Source organism: Rhamphochromis sp. 'chilingali', assembly GCF_963969265.1.
Source record: "Rhamphochromis sp. 'chilingali' genome assembly, chromosome: 2".
NCBI classification, from domain to species: Eukaryota; Metazoa; Chordata; class Actinopteri; order Cichliformes; family Cichlidae; genus Rhamphochromis; species Rhamphochromis sp. 'chilingali'.
In genome coordinates, this window is record NC_137930.1 from 3,616,508 (window position 1) to 3,639,438 (window position 22,931).

At 42.9% G+C, this 22,931-nt stretch overlaps 1 protein-coding gene across 1 annotated transcript; it reads right to left on the bottom strand.

The window, feature by feature from the left end:
• Positions 1-4,084: 4,084 nt before the first annotated feature.
• On the bottom strand, positions 4,085-21,735 carry LOC308391617 (solute carrier family 13 member 1-like; the record flags this gene model as incomplete). The annotated part of the gene is made up of 15 exons (XM_080874271.1): positions 4,085-4,391; positions 4,497-4,634; positions 8,392-8,553; positions 9,362-9,456; positions 9,839-9,930; positions 10,820-10,921; positions 11,800-11,898; positions 17,149-17,268; positions 17,906-18,072; positions 18,186-18,267; positions 18,374-18,413; positions 18,546-18,712; positions 18,819-18,955; positions 19,386-19,514; positions 21,616-21,735. The coding sequence occupies 15 exons, from the start codon at positions 21,733-21,735 to the stop codon at positions 4,257-4,259; spliced, it is 1,785 nt and encodes a 594-aa protein (XP_080730397.1). The 3' UTR covers positions 4,085-4,256.
• Between the last annotated feature and the right edge of the window lie 1,196 nt (positions 21,736-22,931).

The window sequence follows — 22,931 nt, forward strand, 5'->3', positions numbered from 1 at the left end:
AGGCAGGAATCGAACTTGCGATCCTCTGTTCCAAAGGCGTGTAGTCTAACCACTACGCTATCCAGCTGCTATATATATATATATATATATATATATATATATATATATATATATATATATATATATATATATATATATATATATATATATATATATATATATATATATATATATATATATATATATATATATATATATATATATATATATATATATATATATATATATATATATATATATATATATATATATATATATATATATATATATATATATATATATATATATATATATATATATATATATATATATATATATATATATATATATATATATATATATATATATATATATATATATATATATATATATATACACACACACACACACACACATACATACATAAGTGGGCCGGGTCCTCCGAAGGCCGGGTAGGCTGGAAGTGAGAAATTAGACGGTCTAGCCTTCATACCTGCGTCACCAGCTGTCTGGATGGACTTTAATAAACTCAGCTGTCTGCTTCTTGCTATTGTTAAGGGTTCAGTATTGAGGAGGAGAGTAAAAACAACCATGGTCTAGAAGAGCTTGGTCAAACAATTGATTTTAATGACCACGCGCAGCGTGGGGAGATGCACACTGCAAAACATCAGCTGTAGATGTCCGCCCAAAAAGACACTTCAGATTGCTTTTGATTCATCAGGGTTAACGCCCCCTCATGCATCATCAGATACAATACATGCATACGTCAAATCAAAACCACAGTGACTTTTAACACAGTTTGAAAATAACATTGTCTCCGTCTCCACGGCAGGTGCTTCCTGTCCATCTTCTGACTCTCGCTTCTCCAAAACCTCGGGCCATGTTCTGCAACAAACTAGCAATTCTGCACGCACAAAAATGCAGTTGCAAGAAAATATATCTGAACTCTCACCTAGAACATAAGCCTACCTACAGTGTGTGCAGGTGTGTGTGTGTATGTGTGTGTCTCGACTAGGGATGGGTATCGTTTAGGTTTTATCCGATACCGGTGCCAAATCGGTACTTTTGAAACGGTGCCGGTGCTCAAACGGTGCTCAAACCGGTGCTTAAAGAATGGAGAACACAAAATTGGTCCAAAAACCTCTCATGTTCAGCTGTTTTTTGTAAAAAGATAACAGCCTTTTCTGCAGCTATGGGGCATATATGGTATCACTCTTGGCTGGAAGCAGTGCTTAAACAATGGAAAAAACACAAACTTTGTCCTAAACCTCTCATGTTCAGCTGTTTCCCTCTTTTTCTTTGGTCATTTTAGCTTTTTTGGCCAGGGTGAAGGGAGTATCTGCCATCAAACAAGAAGACAGCTGCATGTAGCTATGATGATGTTTGCTAGTTCACCTTACATGCATTAATGTAATAACGTGGTTAGCCTACTCAACGTAAATTACACACGAACAACATTAAGCTACTCACGCAGAGAAGAACGGCTGCTGCTGCCATCATCATCCTCATCATTTCTGCTACACTGACAGGGCTAGGGGCCAGGACTCTCCTCTTCGGGTTTTTGGGGATGTTGCTAACTCCGGGTCTGATAACAGGCAACCCACCCGCAGTAGATGCGCTCGGTGTGAGGTCTCGCAGCAAGCTATCAAATATGGCGCATTTCTCGGCTTTTAAAAAAACGCTATGCGTCGCCAGGTGTTTCATCGGATTTGAGGTGTTACCTCCTTTGACAGTATCACAATATCAGCTTAAAGCACTTGTTGCAGGCTGCTGAGTTTGCATCTTTTGCTGTGAAGTACAGCCAGACTTTTGACCGCTTCACCTTGGGCATTTTTAATCTGTAGCTCTGCTCTAAAAGAACGTACGTACCTGGACCCGCCTACTATCCTCGGAAACGTAAAATGATTGGCTAGAAGTGTATCACAGCTCAGGAAAAAAAAGCACCGAAATAAAGCACCGAAGTGTGCGCTGCTTTTCGGTCTGGTTACTACCGTTTATGTCAGAACCGGTGCCACCGGTACCCATCCCTAGTCTCGACCTCACACGAACTTTGTCTTATGAGAAGAAAGGCCAATTCTCATGTGCATAATAACCTAACTGAAACTATATCTGTAATATGTTGAATAAATGTTTTAATCAAGAACATCTACTAAAAGCTTAATCAAAGAATATAAAAGTATAAAAGATAATAATGAATAACCTGGTTATTCAAATAGCATCATTCAAACAGCTCCTCAAAATGACAACCAAAATGCACACTTTACAGAGGGAACAAAGACATTTTAGAAGTATACTTCCTGGATGCAAAACATGCTCTGCAAAAGCCTGCGCTTCCTGTCTACTTTGGCACAGAGTGTACTCAGAGTTAAGCCTTTCTTTTATAATGCAATGTAATCTACATATAAACATTTAAGATTATGAAAAGCATTCAAAAGCATTTAAGATTATAGATTTAACTCAACAGTTTAAAGTGGTTATAACTGCACCTGTAATAAAGGCTAATTGGGTACCAATATGTTTAAACATCTGAATGCAATATCAATATTAATTATCAATGCAATGGTAATGATGATGGTTATTAACAATAGCAGCAAAATATCTCTCCAATCTCAATACTATCTAAAATATAACAGGACACTGGCGTAAATTCTCGATCATCTCACACTTCTGTTTAATCAGTTTTCCGTTTGATGTTTCTTCAGTTCTAATCTCAGCCAAACTGATTTACTCAGGAACAAATAAAACACTGAAAAAAGCCAAACAATAAAATGTTTAAGTTATCTAAGTGACTTATATATCATGTTTAACCTGAGTAGCGAAAGACGGCGGGGGTTTGAAAACGATGTACTCCCCGTACATCGTTCGCTGTTCTCGCCGGCTCTAGTGAGCCTTGAACCCCGGCTCGCTATGGAGCTGGTGGGTAACAGACGTCTCTGAAAACGTTGGAGCACTTTTGCAAATATGTGATGTCTTGATAAACCGAGCAGATATTTGAGGTTTACACAGCTACATTCTCGCCTAAAAATATCTTAAAAGTTTATTTTGTGACCCAGAAAGAATAATAAGAGTAATATTAAAACTAAGTAGCTCCCGCCATTGATGGAAACGGAAATTGGCTGGGCTGCGCTATGAATCCTGGGATATGGTGGGCCACGAAGGATACACCTGACCCGTCCTTCGAATCTGGGGAAAAGGAGAACGCATTTGTCGGCCGCATTCGGAGGAGTCTACGAATTTGGACAGCCTTCGTTGCGTCGCTGTGACGTAATTGGCCTACAAATGCGGCCTCGGGAGGATGCAGCCCATGAATTTGGGCGCCCCCAGTGTGTAACCCGCGTCTCATGTTTCCTGTTTAATTTGATAGTTCCTTGTCCTGCGTTTAGGGTATTCAGTTTTGCTTATTCCCTGTCTCGTCATGTTTGATCTCTCCCAGCTGTGTTCCCCGTGTTCTTCCACTTGTTTCTGGTTTACCCTTGTTCCTAGCTCCCTGTTTTCTTTTAGGTCCCCGTCCAGGTTTTCTTTTCTGTGTTTGTAAAGGTTTTGCTACAGTGCAATAAGCTGCTTCCTTCAGTTTACCTTATTGTTTCGAGTCCTGCGTTTAGGTCCTCATCCTGCCTGCAGCAGCACTCAGCATGATGGTAACAAATAGAAAAACTCAAATTGCTCTGATTGTTTATTCCAGTAACATTCCGTGACATCAAACTTCAGTTGGCAAATTTTTTTTATATTAATTTACCTATAAAGTATAGTAAATAACTTTCAAAAGGTGCAATGAAGAAGTGCAAATCCAAAGGTTTTCAGGGCTGGGCGTCTATTGTTGAATGCAAAATGACTCAGGACGGCAGCAAAGACGTCATTCTCTTCTCTGCTAAACTGCAGTTTGGGAGTATTTGGGGGGATTTTTAGGAGGATATCTCATCCTGACTTTTGAAAAACAGTGGAGTGTTATGATAGAGAAAAAGAAGATGTAGTAAGATAAACTGATTATTAGCCTGGGTCTGCACATTAGATTTGCTGACAACATGACTTCTTTAAATGTTTTTTGTTGGCAACCAGGTTTACCGCGACTGCAGCACCGAAACAGGGGCTTCTAAATGTTTACCTGTTGGTGGAGAGGAAGCAGTAACACCACTACAGAAACATGAATACACCCATTCAGCTTTGGGTTAGTTAAAGCACATTAATCTATTTCTTAAGCGTCGAACTCGGGAGCCTTTTTTGAGTCTCTTTCAGGATTCAGAGTCTGACCACTGAAAACTACGCCCGGAGTCCGCTCATCAAGGCGTCGTGGAGTTGAAGGTCGGTGCCCAGTCGGGGTACGTATCCAGCGAGAACAAAGGAATTCCCCAAGTTGCCATGGCCAGCAGGACGGCGAGGACTCCAATCGTGTTGACGCCAAGTCCCGCCTTAACCTGCAGCAGACAGGATCAGATTTTTCTTGTGAATTATGGCCAGCATACATTTAGTGAAAGAGTTATTTCTAGTTGCAACCTCTATTTTCTTGTGACAGAACTCACCATATCTAGGGTGGTAAAGTGTCCATAGCCATACACCACAGCACCTGGTGGGTTGGACACTGGCAGGAGGAAGGAGAAGGATGTGCACAGGGTGGCGGGGATCAGGATGTACAAAGGGTTGACGTGTATGGCCTCGGCCTGAAGCGAGAACAATCTCTCATAAATATTTCCCACATTTGTGAGATTAAATAACAATAATTAGTTTTTATTATAAAAACTTTTATTAACATTCATTCAAAGGATTAAGGAGGGCAATATGTATTTACATGTAAATGTGTTAGTAACGTCTGTTTAAACGCGTTCCTGTGATTATGTTCGTGTTGGCCTGAAGTGAAGGTGCTTCAGGAAGGTGAACGCACGCAAAGCTACTGGTCCGGACGGGATTCCCGGCCGCGTCCTCAAGTCATGCGTGGCTCAGCTAGCTGGAGTGTTCACGCACATCTTCAACCTTTCCCTCTCTCTGTCTGTAGTCCCAGCCTGCTTCAAAATGGCCACCATCGTCCCTGTACCCAAATCCTCCACCATCTCCTCATTGAACGACTGGCGACCTGTAGCCCTGACCCCCATCGTAAGCAAATGCTTCGAGAAGCTGGTCAGGGACTTCATCTGCTCTGCACTACCCGACTCACTGGACCCTCTACAGTTTGCATACCGCCACAACAGGTCCACTGATGATGCCATAGCCCTGACACTACACACTGCCCTGTCACACCTGGAGAAGAGAGACACGTATGTGAGAATGCTGTTTGTAGATTACAGCTCAGCATTCAATACCATCGTTCCCTCGAAGCTGGACAGGAAACTGCAGGATCTAGGACTGAGCAGCTCCCTCTGCAGCTGGATCCTTAGCTTCCTGTCTGACAGACGCCAAGTGGTCAGACTGGGCAGCATCACCTCATCCCCCATCACACTGAACACTGGTGCTCCACAGGGGTGTGTACTGAGCCCTCTCCTGTACTCACTCTACACCTACGACTGCACAGCCACTAACAGCTCCAACATCATTGTGAAGTTTGCGGACGACACTACAGTGGTGGGTCTTATCACCAACGGTGATGAGACAGCTTACAGGGAGGAGGTCAGCGCCCTGACCCACTGGTGTCAAGACAACCATCTCACCCTCAACGTCGCAAAGACAAAGGAGTTGATAGTGGACTTCCGGAGGTGCAGAGAAGTACACACCCCCATCACCATCAACGGCGCTGCTGTGGAGAGAGTGAGCAGCTTCCGGTTCCTTGGTGTACATCTGGCTGAGGATCTTACGTGGTCAGTACACACAAACAAAACAGTGAAGAAGGCGCAGCAGCGCCTCTTCTTTCTCAGGAGACTGAAAAGATTCGGCATGAGCCCCCGCATCCTCAGGACCTTCTATCACTGTGCCATTGAGAGCATCCTCACTGGATGCATCACCACCTGGTATGGCAACAGCACCGCCTACAACTGCAAAGCTCTCCAGCGAGTAGTGCGGTGCTCTGAACGGATAATTGGAGGTGAGCTTCCCTCCCTCCAAGACATCTACAGGAAGCGGTGCCTGAGGAAAGCGGGGAGGATCATCAAGGACTCCAGTCACCCCAGCCATAAACTGTTCAGACTACTTCCATCAGGAAGGAGGTTCTGCAGCATCCGGTCCCGTACCAGCAGACTGAGAGACAGCTTTTTCCATCAGGCCATCAGACTGCTGAACACGTCATAGACACCTCAGCTTCACTACTGGAACTTTAACATTATGCACTCCATACTGTACAGTAATGCCACTGTTTTGCACATGTCTCACTCTGTATATTTTATTTTATATATTTTATTTATTGTTTACTCTATTTAATTTGTAAAATATGTGTACACACACACACACACACACACACACACACACACACACACACACACACACACACACACACACACACACACACACACACGTAGGAAAATATTTAGTATACACATCCAGAAATGCATATACTATTATATATTGTACATATATTTATTAGTTTCAGATGTAGCCATTCTTGTATTTTGCTTGTTTACATTATTGTATTTTGCACAACTCTGTTGCTTGTGAAGCTCGCACACAAGAATTTCACTCACATGTGCTGTACCAATGTACCTGCACATGTGATGTGACAATAAAAGTGATTTGATTTGATTTGATTTGAAATATCGCCCTCTGCTGGTACTGCAGCTTACTGTACCTTTTGCATGCATGTCCATTTCACGCTTTGAAGATGCAAAGCTTGGGATGGACATGGTCGACGGGTGTGTCTATTGCATGCTTTGCAGTGATACTGGTTGAAAAGATAGACATTGCCAACTTGACATCCCCCCCTCTAACTTGGTCAGGATGCTATGTTCACAAACTGCCTCCGTTTGGACCTGTTCTTTTTGTATTTTTTTAAACCAGAGTCATTGTGGCAATTCAGGGAAATATTACGTGTGTCTGTAGCATATAGGTTTATATGGTTAAATGGTAATTGCGAAAAGTAAAACACAAGAGGAACAATGCATTTAAAAAAAAAAGAAATTAATGAAAAACGATGTGTTTCAGGTCATTTTTACGGAGTAACGAGAAAGTAACGTGTAATGAATTACTTCCTCCTGTTAGTAATTAATTAATGTACTACATTACTTTTACGAAAAGTGTTCTAATATGTGCATTTTTTTTAGTAATGACCCCAACACTGATCACAACAAAGAGGGGAAATATCTCCAACATGCGCCAACATGCAATTACTTTGCACAAATGTAATGTCTTTGATTTACTGCCCGGGTGTGAAACTCTGTGATGGACCACCTGTGAACATCCAGACTACTCTTATTTCAAGAATTGTGCTCCACCAAAAAAACACAAGTATACAAATGAGTGGTTTGAATTGACCAGAGGAACGTGCTCAAGGCCAGCAGACAGAGGCACCATCTTCTTTTGGAGGTCAATGATGAGGGTTGAATCTCTCAGCCAACCCAGAGATCAGAGAACTAAATGTCCCTTAGAAAAGCTAAATGAGTAAGTTCTGCACACTTCCTGGAGAAACCCCTCCCTACTTATGGGGGGTCCGAAGGACTTGAGACAGAACTGTAAAAAGAGTTGTTAGCCTTGATGTGGTCGTCTCTTTTGTTGTAAGTTCCATATGCTCTGTTTTATGTTGAAACAAAATCTTAAAGCTCATAAACAGTACAAACTGCAGCTAAAGCAAAACACTGAAACAGCAGAACAACTCAGATGTCACAGCAGTTTCCCTCAAAAAAGCTGAATTTATCAGACTGAAAACACTGATGAGGTCAGGACTGAGGAGACATGAGAGGAATCTTGAAGACGTGTCTCTGCATAGTCTTAGCACTCGAGCACTTAAATTAATGCTTGAACTGGAGGCCGACCTCATGCTAAGTTGATGTTATGGAAGTTAAAGAATTTACAGGCATCAAATAGCATTTAGGCTCAACAAATGAAAAAGCAGATTCTGAAGAAAATGAATCATCTGGAAGCTGAAACCACAGTTTTACTTATTTTTTCAGAGTTATTTTTCACTAATTTGGCTCTAGTGCTGGATTTGACGGTGAAACGGGGAACAACGCGCAGGAAAGGCCCAGACCAGCACCCGTGGTGCACAGCTGATTTCTAAAGAGCTCATTAATTCAACATGAGTATAAAATTGCTGCTCATCCCTTGCGTGTTGTATTTGTCGGGAGAAGCTAATCAGAAGAAAGTAGGGTTAAAGGGAGTGGATTTAAACGGTTTGTTTCAAGCAGACCATGAACGGAGGGATTCCTCCACAGCCCAGTGTAAGATAAATAATGATTATTTTAAGTACTCTAGTAAAGTCCAAGAATAAAATACTGAGCTCAAAATTGAACAGTAATTCTTAGCATTTTGGCGGATCTGTAAAGTATAACACACTGAACTAACCAGAGGAGAGAGAATGGGGAGGAAGATGGTGATGGTGGCAGCGTTGCTGGCCACCTCTGTCAGTGTGGTGGTAAGGAGGCAGGCCACTGTGACTGTGGCTAAGACCGGGAGGTCGCCCAGAGGTGTCATCAGCCTGGCCAGCCATAAAGACAGACCTGACTCCTGCACACACAAACAAACACACATGTTAAGTGTACAGCAGATTTTATACCAGCTTTAGGTGCCATTATATCAACCACTGGTTTCTGAAGGCCCATTTTGAAGATTTGACATGACATTTGTGGACATATGACCAGATGCAATGAGGACAGGCTGGTCTGACTGTGAAGCCATTTGTTCGTTAATTAATGATTTCAATTGTAGAGAAATTGTCAGTGGACAATGCACAGTTAGCCATACCATGGCAAAATTCACAAAAAAGACTTTTTTGTTCAGCTTGAGTCTAAATGAGTGACTGAGCCCATAAACTGAGCAGCAAAGTGCGTACAGAGGGCAATTCAAAGAGAAGGTGTTTGCACTGACCTCTGTAGGTCCTGAAGTCTTTTTACAACCACAGTCGGTTGGCCTATATCTTTATCTATCTCTATATCTGTCGCTGTTTATCTCTAGAGACAGAGATAGACAGAGATATAATTGAAGTGCACTCAAAACTATGTTATTTGAGTGTACTTATGGTTTAACTTTAAGCTAAACAATCTTGATCCTTTTTTTATTTCATGCTTTTCAGTAAGTTTTACTATAATCTTTCTGATCGTGAGCACTGACTGAAAACAATGTTGACACAATCAGGGGAGTAGTCCGGTTAAAGTTGTTGTAATCCCCAATGATCTGCACCAGAGAGCTGTTTTTTATCTGGACCTGAGGTTTTTCTGTGTTAGCTGTGAAAACTTTACAATGTTTGCATCAAATTTCTTCTTGTTCGGTATGAGGAAACTGTTCTGAATGAAGTGTAATTTGTATGTCAGCATACCTCTGCACCTTTAGCGAGGGCAAAGCCTCCACTGACCATCAGGGCAACTTGCCACGGCATGGAGGCCTGAAACTCTTTCCAGGAAATCATTGACTCTGAATGGAGAGAGAAAAACATTTACTGGGACTGATGGCACAGATGCTGAAAAACAGACAAGATGTTCAGAACCTCTGAGATTTAAATGAGTGTTAATACTTTACTGATTTTAGGTATTCACACATTTCTGTGCAGCTTAAAGTTTATTTTTTTATGTAAAAGCTTGATATACATAGGACACAATAACCAAAGAAGTGAGAATAATGTATTGTAGGAAAACTGTATTAAGAAGAATTAAGAAAAACAAAAGTTATCTACAGTAGTAAATCTACACTACTTAAACTCAACCAATTATGCTAATTTCCTGCTCTGGGGCTCTTTGAGTACTTGTGTTAGCCTTCAACGTCTGAGTAAACAACAAGCCACGTTCCATACATTTACCATATTTTCTGGAGGGTCCGTGAGCAGGTACGATGAAGAGGAGGACGCCCAGCACCAGAGCCACAGTGGCATCTGTGATGTAGTTGGATTTACTGAAAAACAGAAAAAGTGATCAGCTGGGTCATGGTTCATTGCTGCTGTGAAAAATCATAAATATATGTGTTTCCCAAAGAATCTGGTCTGATATTTGTCATTCTATCAAGAAACTGCCTGGAAAGGTCAAAACCAACAATAAGTCTGTTGGTTTCTACTGAAAGTGACTCCCAGATGAACTTCTCTGTATTAGAAAAGTTCTTTCGTGAAACAGCTGGTAACTCTGGTTCTTTGCATTACAAAGAGGAAACAATACATATTTTTAACAGTGTACGACTTCTCATGTTGCTCTTGGAAGAGGTGGAATTTTTCAAAATGATACTACATTTAAGAGTATTTGCTTCAAGGTTGTCTCCACATGCCTCTCTGGATGCTTCAGCACTACTGTTTATTTCTTCCCGAGAAATCTGTTCTGGCTGTTGAACAGACAGCAGTTTTAGGAGAGAGCCTGCAGCACATTCAGATACACGAATGTGCATGTGAACCACGATTTTTTTTCTTGATATTCATGGGGTTGTGCACTAATTTTCAAGCATCAGACTCCTGGAGGGGAGCTCGACTCTCCAGAAACACCTGAAGAGAACATTCAGCGGAAACTTTCAGGGTGCATATTATTGCCTGCAGGCATTATAGTTTCCATATCTCCATTTCAAGATCAAGTTTGAGTTGACACAGTGGCAGAGATCCAGAACAAATAGTAAGATTGTGACCTCTACAGAACGATCTATAGCAGGAGCGCTGTAGAAGGACACTGGACAAAATTAAACTATGGGTTTGTTGTTGTTGTTGCTTTAATGGGGAAAAAAATCGGGGGCTTTAAGATCACACCTTGTACTTGGGAATAAGTTTGAATAATTTCCAAGAAAATAAAAGAAGGTTGTGACTCACTGAGGGAAGAGGGAAGCCCAGCCGGGTATAAAACCTGGAGATCTGGTCAACCACAACAAAACCATGACCACAAAAACCACCCCGGTGAAGATCTCCTGAGAACTGGAGAGAGGGAACGAATGAATGTGTGAATGCATAAATTATCATAGGAATGTCTTTCTGTCAATAACTGATCAACAAGTAAATGAATGATGGCAATCTAAGGTAATTTAAAACCCTCTGTATTATTAAATAAATTCCTGAATGAAAATATAGCTCTTTAAAAGAGTTATATTGTAAGTTATATATGTGCTGACAGAGAGAGAGCTCACCAAACCTCCAGGCTATAGATGTCTTTATCCATCTCATTTGGCCTGAGTTGGTCAGTTTGTGAGATAAATGTCTCCCTCTCATGAATATAAAACCAGGTGGCCCTTGCCTTGTTATGTTCAAAGTGCACCCAAAAAACAAGTAAATAAATAAATACATTTATTCTGAATGAATCCCAAAAACGAAAAGAAAAAGACTGAAAAATGCAGAAGCAATGTCTCTTTGTAGAAATCATGACCTGTCTGCACAACAAAGCAAACAAAAACTGTGAAGGTTTTTCTACAGAAGAACGCTTCAGGCAACCTTCTGGAGACCCTTAGTCATTCTGGATTAGGCAGGTTGTCCCAATAAAATTCCAAATAAGGGGTTAAAAAATGGGGTAAACATTTATATTCTGATTATTTTTACCATGTGTATTAATATAGGTGTTTTAGACGATACATATATAGTTCAATTTTTATGTTTGTTTGTTTTTTATTCAAAACACCGAATACAAAAATGAATGACCATTCATTTGCCTGTTTCTAATATTTGAGGTCAGTGAATGGATGAATAGATAAATGGACATATTAATGCCTGACAGCAGTAATGATCACGCATGAATGAATAAATGATCAAGCTGATTACTTTGAAGAATAAACAAGTGTGTAAATGAACGAATGAGAGATCACCGAATGGCTCCCAGCTTCTTGTACTCGTCTTCCAGCACCTTTTTCACCGCCCTCTCTCTCTCAGACTGCTCTCCCCGACACTGCCACAGGAACTTGAAGCTGCGTAAGAGAGAGAGAGAGAGAGAGAGAGAGAGAGAGAGAGAGAGAGAGGAAGTGCCCACACTGAATTTAATGACTGACTGTGTTTGGTTAAAAGCACAGATAGACAATGAAAAAATAATTATATATTTACATAGTTGTGAAACTATATAGTCAGCACAGTGGCGCGTGGTTAGCGCTATTGCCGCACAGCAAGAAGGTCCTGAGTTTAATTCCACCATCAGGCCGGGGTCTTTCTGTGTGGGCGTTTGCGTGGGCAGTTTGTGGGGATAGGCAAAAACTGTCCATAGGTATGAATGCGGGAGTGAATGTGAGTGCGAATGGTTGTCTGTCTCTGTGTGTTAGCCCTGCGACAGACTGGCGACCTGTCCAGGGTGTGCCCCGCCTCTCGCCCTATGACAGTTGGGATAGGCTCCAGCACCCCCCGCGACCCTGAAAAGGATAAGCGGAAGCAGATGGATGGATGAAAATATATAAATTATAACCAAGTTATTCAAATACTTAGTGGGTCTGAATTTTACTTTCACTAGCTGGGACCACATCTTCAGTTACGATGAATGATGATGGATGAGAGACCGTGGACTGATGCTGCGATTTGGGGAAGGCCTCGGAGGGGACTGCCAGCAGCTCCTGGGTGGGGCAGATCCCCAAAGAAGGCATCCCCTAGCAGAAGCGAAGATTGGACATTGTGAAGGTCTTGGAGATTGTTGCGAATGTATAACTGGTAGTCTTGTGATGACCATCGGACCGTGAGCTTGATTAAGTGGTCCGTAATTCCTTTGCGGGAGGCATAAGTTGCTGTACCAATGTGGAAGGAATGGCCAAAGAAGAGATTAGGAGAAATCCTGGACACCATAAAACTTGCCAAAAATGTGAAAGAAACTATGATCTGGTTGGGATGTGGCTGGATTCGATGATGAGCTGAAGGTCTGAATGTAAGTTATGCTGGGATTTTCTGAGGTAGAGGTAATGGGTCAGCAATTCAAAGGGGCTTAAAGGTGAGTTTATTTTAAAGTAAAATATCAAAAAGCGGCTGCGCAATTGGTTGGTTTTGCTTTGTCTGAAGAAGAAGATGAAGCAGTTTTTGGAGACTGGGCGGCGGTTGCTTAAGCAGGGATAAAGATCCGGATGGAATTTTGTCGATAAGGAGGTCAATTCTGAACAGCGTAGAAACCCGAAGAAGGCAAGCAGCAACATAGTGTGCAGGCCAGTAAGTAGTCACTGTACTTCAGCCGAAGCATGGAAATGCAGTGATAAAGAAGTTAGGGGCAAACGGCATGGGGTTGCAATGGGAGCCTGACGTTGGAGACCTTTGATGAGTAGCAAGCTGAGATGGGTTTAGAGGTCAAGCAACGCCCCCTGTGAGCACATGACGATGGGGCCGTCGCGGCTGTTGATCAACCTGGGTGGAGTAGGCTGGTTGAGTAGTGGAAAAATCAGCTCTGTCAGATCTATATATTTACAAGCAATGATTTGTTGGCAAAGGTAAGCGGATACTGGGAAAGAGGTGACCCTAAAATGACGTTGCTCTATGCTCAGGCTGCTGGGGAACATCCCACAATGCACTGAGTACTGCAGTTTGTATTTGAGTTTGTCTGTCCATATTCTCCATTTTTGTCTTCTCCTCTCTTACTCCCTCCTAACCAGTCACAATAAAAGCCCCCTCGCCGGGCCTGGTTTTATTGGAGGTTCCTCCCCACCATCTCCAAATGTTTACTGAAGAAGGACGACCTGCACATTGGGACCCTCTGATGTTTACATTATATTACAATCTCATCTCACTGGCAGCAAACATCAGCTGATGGTTCAACCTTTGACCACATCTAATATAGTGAACTATTAAAGATACTTCCCCCCCCCCCCCCCCCCCCACACCCACAGTTGCTACAGAACTGCAGAGTGCTTTAAAATTCACCTCCATCCCTGCTCTTCCTTTTTCTGTTCTTCCTGCTGTCATCTGCTCTGTTATTTCCTGAAGTCCGACTACTGCCTTATTTCTTAAATATCAATGTCTGCAAATGCAAATAACACCATCCATCCATCCATCTTCATCCGCTTTATCCGGGGCCGGGTCGCGGGGGCAGCAGCCTAAGCAAAGAGGCCCAGACCTCCCTCTCCCCAGCCACCTCCTCCAGCTTATCCGGGGGAATACCAAGGCGTTCCCAGGCCAGCCGAGAGATATAATCTCTCCAGCGTGTCCTGGGTCTGCCCCGGGGCCTCCTCCCGGTGGGACATGCCTGGAACACCTCACCCAGGAGGCGCCCAGGGGGCATCCTTGTCAGATGCCCGAACCACCTCAGCTGGCTCCTTTCGATGTGGAGCAGCAGCTGCTCTACTCTGAGCCCCTCCCGGATGGCCGAACTTCTCACCCTATCTCTAAGGGAGAGGCCAGCCACCCTTCGGAGGAAGCTCATTTCTGCCGCTTGTATCCGCGATCTCGTTCTTTCGGTCACTACCCACAGCTCGTGGCCATAGGTGAGGGTAGGGACGTAGATCGACCGGTAAATTGAGAGCTTCACTTTTACACTCAGCTCCCTCTTCACCACGACGGACCGGTGCAGCGTCCGCATTACTGCAGCTGCAGCCCCAATCCGTCTGTCAATCTCCGGCTCCCTTCTCCCATCACTCGCGAACAAGACCCCGAGATACTTGAACTCCTCCACTTGGGGCAGGAACTCATCCCCGACCCGGAGTGGGCACTCCACCCTTTTCCGGCTGAGAACCATGGCCTCAGATTTGGAGGTGCTGATCCTCATTCCCGCTGCTTCACACTCGGCTGCGAACCATTCCAGTGCGAGCTGGAGGCCCTCACCCGATGAAGCCAACAGAACCACATCATCTGCAAAAATCAGAGATGAGATTCTGAGGCGCAGCCAGGTGGCCCTCCGCCACCTGGCTGCGCCTAGAAATCCTGTCGGTTGTATAGGGATCGAATGGCCCGTAGCAATGGGCCAGACACCCCATATTCCCGCAACACCTCCCACAGGACACCCCGAGGGACACGGTCGAATGCCTTCTCCAAGTCCACAAAACACATGTAGACTGGTTGGGCAAACTCCCATGCACCCTCAAGTATCCTGGAGAGGAAAAAGAGCTGGTCCAGTGTTCCGCGACCAGGACGAAAACCACATTGTTCCTCCTGTATCCGAGGTTCGACTAACGGACGAACTCTCCTTTCCAGCACCCTGGCATAGACTTTCCCAGGGAGGCTGAGGAGTGTGATCCCCCTGTAGTTGGAACACACCCTCCGGTCCCCCTTCTTAAAGATGGGGACCACCATCCCGGTCTGCCAGTCCACAGTCCACATGCAAATAACACATTTTGGGAAAATATTGCAGACTTTTGGAGGATAGTTTGGAGTGTCCCCTCTGCAAATCGATACCTTTTCCCCTGGTAGGGTCTCCCATGGTGTGCATGCTGCGGTGGGTATCCTAGGATCCCCTCGGCTTGCTGCCTGTACTTTGGGGTTTCTCCCAGCAGACGAGCGGGTTTCTTCCCTGCGCCTTCGGGTGAGTGAACAGGTCCTGACTGTTGTCTGCTCTTATGTGCCGACTGACGGTTCAGACTACCCAGCCTTCTTGGAGTCCCTGGGTGGGGTGCTTGAAGGTGCTCCACCTGGGAACTCCGTTGTCCTACTGGGAGACTTCAACGCTCATGTGGGCAACGTTAATGAGACCTGTTTGAACATAAGAGTGTCCATACATGCATGGACACCCTAGTCTGCAAGTCAGTGATCGATTTTACAATCGTATCACCAGACCTGCGGCCATTTGTTCTGGACACTTGGGTAAAGAGAGGGGCTGAGCTGTCAACTGATCACCACCGGGTGGTGAGTTGGATCAGGTGGCGGGGGAGGACGCTGGACAGACCTGGCGCACCCAAACGTATAGTGAATTTGTGCTGGGAACACCTGGCAGAGGCCATAGGTTTGTGAGATCGTCTACGCATACCTCCGGCAGAGCTTCAAGGGCATTCCGAGGGAGAATGGTGACATTGAGGCTGACTGGACCATGTTCAGCACCTCCATTGCCAAACCAAATGTTGGGCACCAGAGGTGAAGGGATCCACAAAGCTGAAGAAGGAGGCCAATCTGGCTTGTTTAGCTTGTGGGACTTTGGAGGCAGTTGATATGTACCGACAGACCAAGCGGAACATGGCTTGGGCAGGGGCTGAAGCAAAAAGTCAGGTGTGGTAGGAGTTTGGAGAGGCCATGGAAAAAGACTAAAAAGAGATTCTAGCACACCGTCAGGTGACTCAGGAGGGGAAAGCGGTGGCCTACCTGCACTGTGTATATTGCGGATTGAACGCTACTGACTTCGACTGAAAACATCTCTGGATCTCGTTTACAAGAGACAAGAGAAGGAAGCGGAAGATCGACAGATGGATTGGTGCTGCGGTTGCAGTGATGTGGACGCTGTACCGGTCTGTCGTGGTGAAGAGAGCTGAGTTTAAAAGCGAAGCTCTCATTTTACCAGTCGATCGACGTCTCTACCCTCACCTATGGTCACGAGCTGTTGATTGTGACCGAAAGGACGAGATTGCTGATACGAGTGATGGATGGGCTGGTGGCCAGGCAGAGGGAATTCTGGGCTTCTCTGCTTAGGTTGCTGCCCCCACAACCCCGCCCCGGATTACTGGAAGAAGATGGGTGGATGCATGGATGGATGCATGGATTGATGGTTTCGAGTGTTTTTATGGGGGTGGTTTTTGGCTCTGTTTAAAGGGTACTACAGTATATGCACTGTATTTTAAAAGTTCAGTTAACAGCTTAGCTGATCTTCCAGCCGCTTCAATGGCTACCTGTAGGTGTGCGGTGGACTGGCCAACAGTAAACCTTCAGAATAAAAAACTTGCACATTTAAGTTGCTTTAAATAGGCCCACAAAACTGTCAAACAGCATTTATGTTCTTTAGTTCCTTTTTAAAGAACTTAAAGTTCGAGAGCAAACCAGCCGTGTTGAATGACACTGTTTTATGTAGTCTCTGTTGATGGCATTATTAACAAAGCACAAAAGCATAAATATGAAAACAAATGGTTCATCATCGTCAAAACTCTAATAAATATTCACAACAATAAAGACATAAATGTGATGTGATGATACTTTCACTAATTAATCAATGCAAAGAAATCAGAATAGGATGATGAAACTGATAAAAGAGAAAAAATAATGGAGTGTGCACAAAGAGTAGTCAGAATAGAATAGCACTGATAGCAGGTGATTGGCTCTGCAGATGGTATGCTGACACTCACTCTGAGCCAATGAAGATCCAATACAGCCACAACCATGTCATCAGCAGCATGATAACACTGATGGGCAGGCACAACAGGAGCCAGTTTGCAAAGTTGATGCTGTTGCAGTCTGGGTAAACGCTGAATGTAAAGACAGTGTTTGGAGAACATTGTTTTTTTTTTTTTTACAGCAGTCTTTCAATCATTTAGTTCATTCTAGCTGTGCAGCAGACTGAATTAACCAAACATGAACGGCAAGCCTTCATTTGTGCCTGTTCATGTTTCTAAAGTAAAATCACTCTAAAGTCTCTTTGTGCTGGTTTTTATCGACTTTATGTTCCTGAAGACTAAAAGAAAGATCGTATGTGTGTTTTCATTAGGTAGGGTTTGTGTTGGTGTGTAGGGCTGTAATTGGAGGTTTCTGATGTTAAATGGTAATTATGAGACAATATGTTCAGAGTAATTTTACAGAGAAACTTGAAAGTAATGAGTAGAGAAAACAAGTTACTTTCTCTGTGGAGTAATTAAGTAACATACTGGATTAATTTTAGCTGTGTTCTGTGTAATAAGAGTAAAACATTACTTTTTTGGAATAATGATCCTGAGTAAAACTTCATTACAACAGAGAGGGGATATACCTCCAGCATAAGCAAACATTTGACCACACAGCTTGCAATTCATTTGCATGAATGTAATGTCTTTGATGTCCTGACTTGCCATGGTGACTCTCAAAGTGCAGCCAATGAGAATTGATAGATTCTACTTACAAGACACTCACCGGTTGAGGTGCTCAGCGAATATGAGGTTAGGAGAGGTTCCGGGCAGCGTGGTGATGCCGCCGATGTTGGAGGAGTAGGCAATGCCGATGCACATGGCTTTGCATAGCATCCGACCCTGTTGACATCCTGTGTCCCTGTGGGAGGCCGTGGGTACGTTTTCTGCAGCCTGTAAGACAAAATGCAGAGAGAAGCAGATTTAGCGGAAGTAGCAGAACATGCAGAACTGGAAAAATATCAAAGAATAATTTTATTCTGTGTTTATTTGGTGCTTTTTTGCACCTCGTCTGCTGCAGGCTGCGACTCTGCTGGTATTTGAACAGAAGTGAAGGTTTCTGTGGGGACATCTGGCTCTGTGCTGTCACTGAGAGAGGAATAAGGGATTCAACTGCTCTTCAAGCACATCAGAAACAAAAACTTAGAACACCCTGAACCCAGAGGGCAGCAGTGAATCCCCATGCTTTACATACCTCAGAGCTTCTTTATTTTTTGCAGTACAGTTGTTGATTTCTGAAAAAATGACAGATTATGGTCAGGGCCACAAGTTCCATCCTACTGTAAGCTCAAAGACACACAGCTATCTCACACTTTTAATTATATTTTGTGCTTTTATAAAGTAAAGTATACTGTTTGTGCAGGTACCGTCCAGCTCCAGGGTAGGGTTGTCTTCACCAGAGTATCCCTCTTCATTCGCCTTTAGAATCTGTTTGAGAACAGCATCTACGATGGGCATCACCATGGTAACAGCTGATGTGTTTTGGACCCACATTGAGAGGAAGGCACAGCCGGACATGAAGCCAAGCAACAACCTGAAGGAGACAGTGGTGTGTTCAAAAAGCAACAATGGAGCCTTCACACTTAAATCTCGAAGAAATACAAAATTTGAATCCAACAGCAGAGAACGAAGATGCTCACCAAGCAGGGTTGACCCCCACCAAGGTGACGAGCCTCAGGGCGACTCTGCGGTGGAGGCCCCACTTCTCGATGGACGTGGCGAGGCAGATAACACCCACAAGCAGGAAGTGGAAGTTATTAAAATACTCCTTTGCCACCTAGAGGAGAAAGGTGATTTTAGAACAGAGAGTGCATCTACAGGGTAATTGAGGAAGAGGAGTTAAAATTTAAGCCCATTTTCAAATTTGAGTTTGTGGCCAAAGAAAATGTTATACAGGGAGTTAACAAGTAACAGATAAACCAATTAAAAATACAGCTTTAAAAAACACACAGATGCACTGGAAAATATTAAATAATTGGATCAGTACCAACAATTGTTCTGAGCTGTAAATCATACAGAGCAAGAAATTAGGAAAACAGGGCTCTTTATTATTTGTCAAGAAAAAAAAGAAAAATTTCATGTTGAAGTCAGTGCTTCTTTTTCCACATGCAGGGACACAAGTAGCACATCTGCTGCTGTGCATTCATAAAGAATAACAATCCTTAAGACGAAGAACATTTTGTCCTCTGTAACTCTGATTGACTCACATTGGAGGACGACATGATACCACACAGGGGGAAGAGGATGGCGGGGAGCATGGCGGTCATGGACAGTGGAATCACCTCTGTTATCCAGTATATTGCCATCAGCAGCAACACAAAGCCACATTCTGCCTCCTACAGGGAAAACACGATTACACACACACAAACACATCGATGACTGTAATTATAGCTAAAGGTCATTTTTATATAAATGTAATGCAAAGATTAGACGCAGCAGCTTGTCCACTAAGCCAGAGTCTCTCTCGTCACTCAGCAGCTACCTTCAAACACCTTTAGCTAGTTATTTGGACTGAAGCATTGTCTAATTTAACCTTCATTCCAGCGGTTATCTTTCTATTATCTTTACTTTTTTCTTTTCTTTTTTTGAACCATCCAGTTGTGGATCTGCATGAACATTTCCACCACCAGGCTTCACAATCAGGGCCCAGCATTTTGGGTGTCACACTATCAAGTTCTGCTTGATAGTGCAATAATGTTTCCCGTTTTTATTATTATTAGCTTGTCTGTTGATCTTGTCAGTCTTGAATTCTTGCAGTTACTTTGCATATCGGAAGTTATTAGTTCCCTTCACTTCACATTCTTTTCCTTTGAGTCCTTTCCTTATGCAGAGTTTACGTTTCTGTTGGAGTTTCCTTGTTTGGTTTTTAGTGGTTGTTTGTGTCTAATATTTATTGTTACTTCCTCACCCATAATTGCATCGATCTCATGCAGACATGTCTCTTTTCCTCACTGATGTGTCGACCTGAATGCTCCCCATTTTAAAAAAAATAGTGCCGTCTCCCCCTTGTGCTTTGTCTCAGCTATTCTCTCATGTGCTCTGTGTCAGTTTATGCTGTGCACTTGATTTGCTGCTTCATGGACTTTCATGGAATTCTAGGTTCTCCTGAAACAATCTTGTTCTGATCTGTACTAAATATTAGACTTGTAGTCAAGACCGCCTAAACCAAGACAATACCAAGACCAGAGGGTATCGAGACCAATACAAGACGAAGACCAAGACAAAGTCGAGACGAGACCGAGACAAAAAAGTCTTTAAACTGCAGCCAGATGCTGCTTTGTTTACGGGTCTCAGGCATATTTATGTGTTTTTGCGATGCACTCGCACAGCCCTCCTCACCGCTGTCTACTGTCTCACTCACTTACTGAGAGGACAGACGCATGCTCCACTTGACTGTCACGTCTCTCACCCTCTCTGTTTTTCACATAATGATATTATCCTATATCCTCGCACATGATTGGCCACAATATGGAGGGATTGGAGCATAGCTGAGCCACTGTGTGAGAGCTGAGCAGCGAAAGGACATTGAGGAGCGGCTCTCGCTCAATGGGAGTCGACTCTTCTGATTCACCACAAAGCACTCTCTAAGCACGGCTCTTAGAGCTGATGCTTTTGCGCATGACACATTATCGAATGTTACGTTGTGTGTCATGGATACTGTTGACTCCAAATCTCCTGACCACTATGTCGATCTGAGACAGCAAGACCGAGACAGCGAGACCAAGACAAGACTGAGGGATTCGAGACCAAGACCACGTAAAAGTGGTCTCGAGACCACTAACTAAATCCAACTAAATATATAAAATCTTATTATAGCCTGAAAAACAAAATCCCACTGGCAAGCTTTGTTTTTGCACTGCAAAGGCTTTCCTTTGACCTATTTTCAATGTAGGTCAAACTTTCTGTAATCGGATATTGAGCTTTATTTGCAATCCCAGACAAGTCATTTGTTAACTGAAATTGTAAAAACTAACCATGAGGTTTCATTTTATGTGTTTTCATTTTATGAGTATATAAAGTTTTATATGCAGAAAGTTTTTGAAAAGGATCAAGGGTCAGATGGCACTAAGTACAAGGGTCTGTTAGCCGTATTTATAGTGACGGGAAAAAGTGTAAAAGATCTCGTAGTGCTTAGAGTTGAAAAAAGTGTATAAGTACAAATCCATGACTGGCTGATAGGAAAGCAAATAAAGAGCGAACGTAAACTTAATAAAGCACAGAGACTGTTCAGATCATCACAAAAACTCTACAATAGCTACAACCTACTGAGATCATATCATAAAGTTTATGTGCTATACAATTAAAACTAGCAGTGGCAACATATTTCACAATATGCAAATAATGATAGGAGCTGCTTAAAAACACTGATCAGTGCAATGTCAGTTAAATTAAACCGTTATGGAGCGGATACAGTTCCCGTCATATTTGTGCACGCACCTTTGTTCCGATGACCAGAGGAAGAGGGAGCAGCAGCAGCGGCGTGAGGATGATCAGGAGAAGACTGTGATAGTTCCACAGTGCTTCGCTCAGCTTCGTCAGCATCCTTCGGTCGTACATTGTTTTCTTCTCTCCTGCTGGTTCCTACTGTGACCCCGCAGTTATTTGGCTGTGATATGTTAGAGAGGGTAATAATTGACCAAGACTGAGAGGCTGGAAACCAGTTTGGGGAAGTCCTCCAACTACTGGAAGCTTCATTTTACATTTCCTTATCAGTTTTCTTGAGCAAGATACAAAAGCTCATTAGTAACTGTTGGTTATCTCTCCACTAAGACAAAGGTCAGATGTTAATGTGACAAGGCTTTTCATTTATTTCAAGCGTGGTGCTTGAAAGGGTCAATGTCAGTAGTTTCGCTGGAACTACAAATGCTTTTTTCACACCTAATGGAAGTATACCGATTCACAAAACATTTATATGTATCGGTGGTGTGTACTCCATTGTGTGTTATTAATGCTAAAATTTCTTAATCTTCCTTTTGACTTTGTCACAGACTCTGACATAAGAACCAAAACATAAAGGATGCAAAGTTTCTTATCAAGAATCATTTTTATTAAAGTATGTATAGCAAGTATACATATACAGACTTAATAAGTTGCTTCTAGTGGGCAATATGATACTGTTTCTGTACTTGTTTCGGATCCTGATTTTTAAGGGTTTATTTTTTGTTTGATCTTGTTGTAAAATATTTTAAACACAATATTTATTTGCTAGAATGCCGGCCTGCATCATTTAAAATCATCACTAGATTAAAAAACATGATAAGGACTGTTATGTGATTACATGTTGAATAGTCAGAAGTAATAAGACACATGTTGAAAACCCCAGAGCTCCATTGAAGTTTAGCTGAGTTTATAGCCTGTTGCCTTTGACCCACAACTAATGACTAAACCAAATTCATGAAAATACTTTCACAAACAAACTTTCCAGATGGAATGTGCACCGAGCTGACAGCATCCAAACCTCTTAAATTTATGAGTTAGACTTTAATCAAGAAAATGTTATTAAGGGATTAACAGATAAGAGTTTTACAGTACTGTGTAATCTCTTTGAGTCACTCCTGATTTCTTTATATTTTGCTTCCAAGGAGCCAGACTTTATTTTTTTAAAGAGCTCTTTCAGTCCAGTCCTTGTAGCTTACAATTTTCAGAGAAATGTTTGCTTTTGTTTGTTAAGTCAATCAACACTGACCTATGAATCATTCAACCATAGAAAAGACACCAAACTCAAGGAACGAATCAGTGTTGTGTCTACACAT